Raw genomic sequence first — 10,406 nt, forward strand, 5'->3', positions numbered from 1 at the left:
AACGGCATCTATAGCTATACATCAAAGGACAAGAAAGTATGTCATCTTGTCAAAATGTAGTCCAGCTCATTTCAAGGCCTAATTCTACATCTCAAATCGTGCATATTCGCTTAATTCACAAGCTGTATATCAAATTACAAAAATATAGGTCACCGCGTCCGCTGCGACAGGGCCAATTGTGGCCCCAATACATTATATAAACAATCATGATACAAAATAACCAGATAATATTTTATGTCAAATATCTAAACACTAGCATTTTCGTTTCAAAAAAACAAATTGTTTTCCATTAATGTACATAAAGAGAAAGCATGACCCTATTGTTTTGAAACACTTGATAATTAAAGTAATAACAAATTTATCATTTTGACTGTCGCATTACAAATTATGTGCAAAATATCATTATCATCCTCGACTTTTTACAGAAACGCAAATTTAACAAAAAACAGTCATATTCAGAAAATCAGAAACTTTCAATAGATTTAAACTTTTGTCAATGCTTCCTAAAAATTTACCCAATGTTTGAAATTATTATTGTACTGTCGATTTACTAAGATTGGTCAAATTTAGCCGATTTACTAAAGTAATGGACAAGGAATAATTCCAAACACTAAAAAGACATAATTATTACGTACCGGGACACGTGACATTATCACATGATTTACGTTCAAGAGAGCCGAAGCCGCACTGAGTATCAGCACCAGTTGAGCATTTTCGAGACCTGGTTTTTGTGCATGCTCCATCTTTCTCAATTCTGCATGTCCAATCACTCCATTCTGACCAGTTAACTGCATGTTAAACAAAATGCTACGAAAACTAGATCTAATGTCACCATCGGCATCTTTTTAACAACATAATTATCACGGAACACAATCATTTCATCAAATACATTTTGGTAACAAAACATGTAAGTTAACTTGTTTTTAAAACTGCAGACGAAGACAAGGCAATTTTGAAATTATTTCCAACCTTTAATCATTATGTCATATATATAATTTTGCGTATTTCCAGCAAGTTGTTTGGATAAAAAATACCTTAATGCTCACAGTAACTATTATTGCTCTTTAATTTTCGTTTCACAACATGTATAATATTAAAACATTTTCTTTTTCAGTGGTCAGTGAAATTATATTACATAACAATCATCAAATATTATTTACACATTAGCCGGAATCTATATAGAAACACACCGTTGTAAGTAAAATGAAACCACATGGATATACTTTTATCATTTTATAATGAAACTTTATTCGTAAAAGCTACAAGAACAATATGACGTCACGATAAGATGGCGTCATAGATGAGAGTAATATCATTACACAACAAAAGTCAGAAAACATGACTTAAAACCCATACAAAAATGAAATAAATAGAAATAAATAAGTTTGCTTTCAACATGAGTGAAATATATGTCGATCTTAATGATACATTTGGTATGTAAGATCGACATATATTTAACTCGTGAACACCAATTTCTGTTATGTTTTATCTTTACAAAACAAACAACTATCATATATATATACCCAAATATATGTTTGCCTATCCAACACACAAATATCCTATCTAACCACTGAACTACATAACTATTTGAACTTATCCTTCAAATGATAAACCAATTTCAAAATTAAATAAAACCCCGTCTTGCCTCCGCTGAAATAATCAACTTAAAGCCTAAAGTAAAAAAAAAACAAATCGACTTAAACCCGGAAATAATAATCCCTATAATTCCGGCCATTTGTCCAAACCATGTACTGATTATCCGACATACGATTCAAATAATTTTCTTGAATTACCCGCGGAAAAGTAAATCATCATGTTGACCAAAATCACAGGCTACTACAAACAGATCTGACTTTAAAGATCAAGTCCACTTTAAGGTCAAGTGCATACTTGATGTTTGATTTATCCTAGATGGAGGGTATTCCAAATATCAATTAGAACAGTAAATTTATAATAACAAATTTATTGTTATTTTAGCTAAATTCAATTTTGTGCCCATAACTGTCAGGGTTTTTTTCAAGGTCATGGTCAAACGTGAAATCCTCTTGCATAGAACAAAGGTCAAACAAAAGTGAAAGTGCAAATGAATCTAATTATATATAAAGCTTTATGTAACGGGTTGTTTTGTCAAGTATAAATAAATTATCTCTACCAATAACATTTATTTTACAAGATATATCCAATTTTAGCCTAGGTTTACCTTGAAGTTCAAGTTTCAAGGTTGTATTCCTAATTTAACGAGACACGCATGACATTGCTATCATGACAATAATCGGTTGAAATGTTTATAACTGGAAACCCACTGAGGCAGCAAGACCCAAGATGGAAAAACAGTCGGAATGACGGACAGCTTCATACCCCCTTACAACTATACTTAAATTGTGCAGGAATTAAAAGGGAGCGAAAATAATAAAACTGATCTTTCTTTAACCTTACAAAGTAAAGTTTCTAAGATAAGTCACTGTATTGTTAGACCTCCTGGCCTTTAGATAATGAACAATAAAACTCTTAATTAAATCACCTCAACGCTTAAATCATTTTGCTATCAACCCGCTTAACCACATCATTATGTACTTGTATAAGAACTATGCAGTTACAAAGATATTACTTTTCCACACGAAGGAAATTAACGAAGGTAGCATAGGTCAAGATCATTAAACAAGCTAAACCAGAAACAGTTCAATACCTGGACATATTTCTTTCCTACAAGGTTCCACATGAAAGTGCTCCCCTCCAAGTTTCTTCTCACAATCATCGGTTTTATACGTGGAGCAATTTCGTGTGCGAGACATCAAACATATAGAGGAGGAGACATTTTTGCATTCCCACTCCGTCCATTCAAGCCAGTAAATATAAGCATTTGTCAACGCCCCCGTGGGTTTGCTTGTACTTAATGGTGTACTAGTTGCCGTGTTTGTTAAGATAGTTGTTTGACTTAAATTCATATTAAATGATGTAGCCGATGGAGTTGCTGTCTTAAGCTCGGATGTTGTAGGTGAGGGCTTCGAAGTGGATGCAGTCGCAGTAGATTCAGTATGGGGATTTTGACTTAAACTTATTGACATCATGGATACTTCTGTAGTTGGTGTGGCATGTAAACTTGGATTTCCTGACCCCATGACTGCAGTTTCTTTTAGTTCCTTTGTTGTTGTTGTAGAAATTGATGTTGTAGGTAAAACGGCAACTTGAGTTGCAAGTGTTGAACTTGTAACTATGGTTTTATAATGTAAAAAAACAAAACAATTTACTCACTATGTATGTTACTAAATGTATAATCCAAGGTAAGGAAAGGCAATTATTATATTTCAGAGAAAAAGAAAAAAGAGGGAAAAAACATTATTGCACAAATTTATTTTTTTACAAAATGAATTACCCAAAGTATCTGACTAACTAAGTATGTTACAAAAAAGTTAAAGTCAGGAAAGACATTCAGAGCTTTTCAGACAAAATTTGAAGTAAGAAACAACTAAACAATTGCTTCTTTCGGACAGAAATAACTCTTGCAATGATAATCATAGATAGTTTAAGAGAGAAGACAGTCTTTTGAGTATCGTTCGACCCAAAACAATGTCTTGATTGTTTTGAAAGTGATTTGCATAATATGATCGCATAAACAGCAACTTACCGTTGCAAGATTCGTCACAAAAAGTCTGTTCATAACCTTTCCCTTGCAGATTCAAGCAATCATTTCCTTTAAATCCACTTACACAAGTTCTTTTGCGTAATTTTAAACAGACATTTTGGTCAGTGTGACAGGTCCATCCGCTCCAAGGCGACCATTCTGCAGACGGAATTGTTATATTTGTACATGTACACGTTCTTCCTTACATTTCATCAAATGTCATAACAATGACATTTTATGTTGCAGATCAAATTGTTTATATCTTTCTACATGTTATTAATACTATCTGATCAATAAATTAATGCTGAATAAAGTCATTTCTTTTGATGTGATTTTATTTTGCACATGCGGCGGTAGTGACCGAGTGGTTAAGGTCTTTGTCTTCGAACTACTTGCCCATGAATGATGGCGGGTGTATAGTCCCGCAAGACACTTTACGTTCGTTCTTGTGATGTAACGATCCATCTAGCTTATGATACGTCAGTGATTCGTTCTGTACCAGTAAAGCTGGTAGTGGCCAAATGAACTTATCAGTGACGTGTCACCTGCAATCGTGTTTCATGTACATAAATGGGTTGTAAGTGTTATGCAGCATTTAAAGGATAAAGAAGTTTTTTTTCTTTCTATTAGAATTAACTAAAGCGATTAAATCATGTTCGTATTGAATCTACTGAAAACCCCAAAATGAGTGCCTACTAAAAATTTTAAGTATTCTTACTCTTTCTTTTCAAAAGGGTATAATAAAATAAACTTTTGAAAAGATATACGGTATACAACTATAAACTGTGAAACAAATTTTTAGAATATATATGTATCATTTAATTTTTGACGCTTAGTCAATAAATAAATGTGTGAAAACCACATGTTCAATTAACATAAAAATTTAATAATCTCATGTTAGCAGAGTGGGTGAGGAGGTGGAATGGGGTAAAGGGAATTGCATCCAGAAATACACCTGTTATCCTTCACTCACTCCTTTTAAAGGTTATGATAAATAACTTTAAAATATAACAGGAATATATAAACTGTGAAACAAACATGTATCATTTAATTATTGACGTTAAATTAATAATAAATTAAGCAAATACATTTCGAAAATGCACCTGTTCAAATGAAATAAAATTTAAATACAACTTAAAATCGCAGAGTGTGTGCAGATGTGGGAACGGGTGGGGTATTGCACCAAAACATGTTTTAGTATGCATTTCTTACAGCTTGAATTTTGTCACATAGGATACACTGAGATTATATATTGAACGTTTGCAATAGCCTATAGTCCAATGTCTTATATCCGTTGTGCATAAAAATGTCAAGATTTTCGAAATAGTAGTGCATGTGCGAGAACAGACCCGCCAGTTCACGATTACCAGAGATTATAATAACTCGCTTTCAAAAATGCACTCAACCTTTCTAAGAAACGAAATGATAGTTCAAAAACGAAGTTATACCTGCAGCACAAGGGCAGTTTGTTACAGTGACTTCACTTGTTTTTGAACAATTGAAATCAGCGGTTGAATTACATGTCCGACTTTTAAAGCAAAAATCTCCTTGTTTCTTACAACTCCAATCCGACCATCCGCCTTTATGTTCTCTAATTGTATCAGTATCTAGGGAAAATTGTAAAATAACAACAGATTAACAAAACATAACCGCAAAGGTTTACTCTTTGTGAAAAAAAAATGCAGTTTAAATGCAAATTATCTGTTTGTACATATAAAATGTTTCGTATAATGTAATGATGCCTTTTTTCATCTATATTTGTTTCTACAACGTCCTAAATAAACGTGATCCCCTCTTTATTCCTTCTCACAATCATCGGTTTTATACGAGGAGTAATTTCATGTGCGAGACATCAGTGAAATTGCATTCCCTTTTTGTCTATTCAAGCCAGTTAGTTAATTATATAAGCAGTCGACGACTGTCCTGTAGTATCACATTTACATAAAGTTTTCTGGTTGTCATGTCACTGACGTATGATATAATATCATATCAAATAAAGCAGTTTATGGAATTCATGACTTAAAGTTAGTTTGTAGTAGCAGCAAATGTAGAAGTGGGTTTCTGACGAAACTGTTTTGACGCCGTGGGTATTATTGTAGTTCTGTCTTAGTGGGTGGTGTATATAACCCTGAATATACTGACTTCGTGGTTCTAGTATATATTGATGCCTTAAGTGGCTCTTGTAGTAGTTGATGTTGTACATGAAAAAGCATTATGAGGTGCAGGTGTTGAATTTACAAATGATATAAAACTGACAAAACAATCTACTCACTTAGCATGTTACAAAATGTATATCCCAAGGGTAGGAAACGCATTCGTATTATTTCAGAAAAAAAATCATTCATTATTATACACACTTATATTATTATAACCCGAAGTAATAAAATGTAGATTGCACATCATGTACTTCAGACAAAAATAAATTAATTCAGACATTAAATAAATGTAAGACAAAATTAGTATGTTACAAAAATGATATTTCAAAGAAGAGACATTTAAACTTTTTAGATCAAAATTGCATTATAAATCATAAGGAAAAACTTTGTTTGGAAAGTAATAACGGTTGAATTCATAATCATGAAAATTTTATGAGAGAAGACAACCTTTAGAATAACAACCAAAACAATGTTTTTATTGTATTGATAGTGCTTTTCACAATATATTCACACAAGCAGTAACTTACCGTTGCAAGATTCGTCACAGAAAGTCTGTTCATAGTCTTTCCCTTGCAGATTCAAGCAATCATTTCCTTTAAATCCACTTATACAAGTTCTTTTGCGTAATTTTAAACAGACACTTTGGTCTGTGTGACAGGTCCATCCGCCCCAAGGCGACCATTCTGCAGATAAAAATAGTATAATAAATCGTTTGCACATGTTAACATTCTTGCTTAAGCTTCACTAATTTTCATAAAAGTGACTATGAAGGATTCTATGTTGCAGATCAAATTTGTATATCCTTCCACATTTAATTAATACTATCTGATCAATAAATGGTAAACGAAGTCATTCCTTTTTATTTGATTTCATGTTGCACATGCGGCTGAAGTGGTGACCGAGTAGTATGTTTATATACCTTGAACATCTTGACCCTGACTGATGGCGGGTGAAGTTAAATTTCCCGTTAGACACTTTTGATTCCTTTCATGTGATGTAATAATAATCCATCTAGCCTATGATACGTCGTTTATTTGTCCTGAACCATTAAGTTGCAAAGTGACCTAAACAGTGACAGTGTCAATTACACTTATGCTTCACATATATGAATGGGTGGTAAGTGTCGTACAGCATTTAAAGGGTAAACAAGTCTTGTTATTTTATTTGACTTTATTCAAGCTGTCAAACCTGCCCGTCAACATCTTATTGAACTCTAGGGAAAACTTAAATGTATAAATGACAGGCTAAGATTCGCCTTTCATCCTTCACTCACTATTTCTTAAGGGAGTGATAAATTACATAAAAAGACAAACGGAATACAATTATAAATCGTGAAACAAACATTTTGAATAAATTTGTATCATTGAATCATTGACGCTTAAAAAAGGTAAATTGAGTCAATATATTGTGAAAAAACAAATGTTTAAATTGCATAACATTTAAATACAACTTAAATTAGCTGAGTGTTTGAGAAGGTAGGATGAGGTGAGGGATTGCATTAAGACATGATGTAGTAAAAAATCATTTATATTCACTTTATCATTTTTGCTTTCCTTACAGCTTGAATTTTGTCACATATGATGAACTTGGATAATATAATTTGTGTTTGCAATAGCCTCTTGTCGTATATTTCACGTCTGTTGGTGTAGAAAATATTTCAAGATTTTGGAAAGTGTTGTGCAAGTGCTAGAACAGACTCGTCCTGTATCATTCTGATCTCGGGCGTAACATTAAACATTACGAAAGAAAAAAGCATTTACTGACTTAACCGTTTCTGAACAAGAATTTTAAACAACAAGAGACTATATTTAAAATCTGGCTTTCAAAAAGCAAATTTTAATTTGGTTACACAAAACACCGTAATACGTAACGGTTTACATTCTAGAGAATAACTTAACAATAAACATTTCGTTAACTATATAATTTAAAAAAAAACAGACACACAAAACTAAAAATAACAATGATCAGTCTACACTCAACCTTACTATGAATCGAAATGATAATTCAAAAACAAAGTTATACCTGCAGCACATGGACAGTTTGTTACAATAACCTCACTTGTTTTGGAGCAATTGAAAGCCGCGGTTGAATTACATGTCCGACTTTTAAAGCAAAAATCTCCTTGTTTCTTACAACCCCAATCCGACCATCCGTCTTTATGTTCGCTAATTGTATCAGAATCTAAAAAAAAATTGTAAAATATATATGTAAATTAACTTAACATAACCGCAAAGATTTTATCTTTGTGCGAAATAGGCAGTTTAGATGCATATTATCTGGTTCTTCATACAAAAATGTTTCGTATTATTTTATGATGCATTTTCCATTTGCTAATTCTTTTTCATATTGCTTTCTTACAATGTCAAAATAAACGTGTTAATTAACGAGTTCAAATCCAAATTTCTTCCCACAAGCATCTGTTTTGTACGTGGTGTAATTTCATATGCGAGACATCATTCATACAGTGAAAGTTTGCATTTCTATCTTGTCTTTTCAAGCCGGGTAATTATATAAGCAGTCGACAAGATTCCTGTGACTTCACATTTACTTAACAGTTTACTATTTGTCATGTTGCTAGCCCATGATATAATATCATATAAAAAGCAGTTTATGGAGTTGATGATTTAAGGTTAGGTTTTGTAGGTGCGGATTTTGACAGGGATGTGGTCACAGCAGATGTAGAAGTGGTTTTCTGATTAAACCGTATTGACGCCGCGGGTGTTATTGTAGTTCTGTCTGTAGTGGGTTGTGTATATAACCCTGAATTTACTGACTTCATGGTTGAAGTATATATTGATACCTTTAGCTGTTTTGTAGTACTTAATTTTGTACATGAACTGTACTGCATTATGAAGTACTAGTGTTGAGTTTATAACTATGATATAAAAAAAATTTTAATGACAAACTAATCTACTCACTTAGAATGATACAAAACGTACATCCCAAGGTTGGGAAAGGCATTGTATTATTTCAGAAAAACAAACATTCATTATTATAAACACATTTTATATTTATAAATATGAATAGCCTGAAGTTAGGAAATGAATATGTTCATCATGTTTTTCAGACAAAATATCATCAAATAAATTTTTGACAAACTTAGTGTGTTACAAAAATATGTCCCAAAAAAGAGACATTTGAACCTTTAAGACCAAATTGCATTAATGAAAATATAAAGAAAATCCTTCTTTGGAAAGAAATAAGGCTTGAATTTATAATCATAAATCATGCAAATAGTTAAAGAGGGAGGACAACCTTTAGAAAAACACCCAAAACAATGCTTTTATTGTATTGATAGTGCTTTTCACAATATTATCACAAAAAACAGAAACTTACCGTTGCAAGATTTGTCACAAAATGTCTGTTCATAATCTTTCCCTTGCAGATTCAAGCAATCATTTCCTTTGAATCCACTTATACAAGTTCTTTTGCGTAATTTTAAACAGACACTTTGGTCTGTGTGACAGGTCCATCCGCCCCAAGGCGACCATTCTGCAGATAAAAATAGTATAATAAATCGTTTGCACATGTTAACATTCTTGCTTAAACTTCACTAATTTTCATAAAAGTGACTATGAAGGATTTTATGTTGCAGATCAAATTTTGTATATCCTTCCACAATTTAATTAAATACTATCTGATCAATAAATGGTAAACGAAGTCATTCCTTTTTTATTTGATTTCATGTTGCACATGCGGCTGAAGTGGTGACCGAGTAGTATGTTTATATACTTTGGAACATCTTGACCCTGACTGATGGCGGGTGAAGTTAAATTTCCCGTTAGACACTTTTGTTCCTTTCATGTGATGTAATATAATAATCCATCTAGCCTATGATACGTCGTTTTTTGTCCTGAACCATTAAGTTGCAAAGTGACCTAAACAGTGACAGTGTCAATTACACTTATGCTTCACATATATGAATGGGTTGGTAAGTGTCGTGCAGCATTTTAAAGGGTAAACAAGTCTTGTTATTTTATTTGACTTTATTTCAAGCTGTCAAACCTGCCCGTCAACATCTTATTGAACTCTAGGGAAAACTTAAATGTATAAATGACAGGCTAAGATTCGCCTTTCATCCTTCACTCACTATTTCTTAAGGGAGTGATAAATTACATAAAAAGACAAACGGAATACCAATTATAAATCGTGAAACAAACATTTTGGAATAAATTTTGTATCATTGAATCATTGACGCTTAAAAAGGTAAATTGAGTCAATATATTGTGAAAAAACAAATGTTTAAATTGCATAACATTTAAATACAACTTAAATTAGCTGAGTGTTTTGAGAAGGTAGGATGAGGTGAGGGATTGCATTAAGACATTGATGTAGTAAAAAATCATTTATATTCACTTTATCATTTTTTGCTTTCCTTACAGCTTGAATTTGTCACATAGATGAACTTGGATAAATATAATTTTGTGTTTGCAATAGCCTCTTGTCGTATATTTCACGTCTGTTTGGTGTAGAAAATATTTCAAGATTTTTGGAAAGTGTTGTGCAAGTGCTAGAACAGACTCGTCCTGTATCATTTTGATCTCGGGGCGTAACATTAAACATTACGAAAGAAAAAAGCATTTTACTGACTTAACCGTTTCTGAACAAGAATTTTAAACAACAAGAGA

General features: G+C 32.4%; 1 protein-coding gene across 1 annotated transcript in view; it reads right to left on the minus strand.

The window, feature by feature from the left end:
- The window catches only part of LOC132738228 (putative per-hexamer repeat protein 5), a 34,215-nt gene extending 24,945 nt beyond the window's left edge, over nucleotides 1-9,270 (minus strand). Inside the window, exons 1-7 of the mRNA XM_060725689.1 lie at nucleotides 9,115-9,270; nucleotides 7,801-7,959; nucleotides 6,306-6,461; nucleotides 5,071-5,229; nucleotides 3,626-3,781; nucleotides 2,687-3,211; nucleotides 636-788 (exon numbers count right to left, since the gene is read on the minus strand). Coding sequence (XP_060581672.1) covers nucleotides 636-788; nucleotides 2,687-3,119 — 586 coding nt within the window. The 5' untranslated portion in view covers nucleotides 3,120-3,211; nucleotides 3,626-3,781; nucleotides 5,071-5,229; ... (1 more) ...; nucleotides 7,801-7,959; nucleotides 9,115-9,270. The remainder of the gene's footprint in view (nucleotides 1-635; nucleotides 789-2,686; nucleotides 3,212-3,625; nucleotides 3,782-5,070; nucleotides 5,230-6,305; nucleotides 6,462-7,800; nucleotides 7,960-9,114) is intronic.
- Nucleotides 9,271-10,406: the final 1,136 nt, after the last annotated feature.

The sequence above is a fragment of the Ruditapes philippinarum genome, unplaced genomic scaffold, assembly GCF_026571515.1.
Source record: "Ruditapes philippinarum isolate M1 unplaced genomic scaffold, ASM2657151v2 ctg4938_1_1_1_1, whole genome shotgun sequence".
Taxonomy (NCBI): domain Eukaryota; kingdom Metazoa; phylum Mollusca; class Bivalvia; order Venerida; family Veneridae; genus Ruditapes; species Ruditapes philippinarum.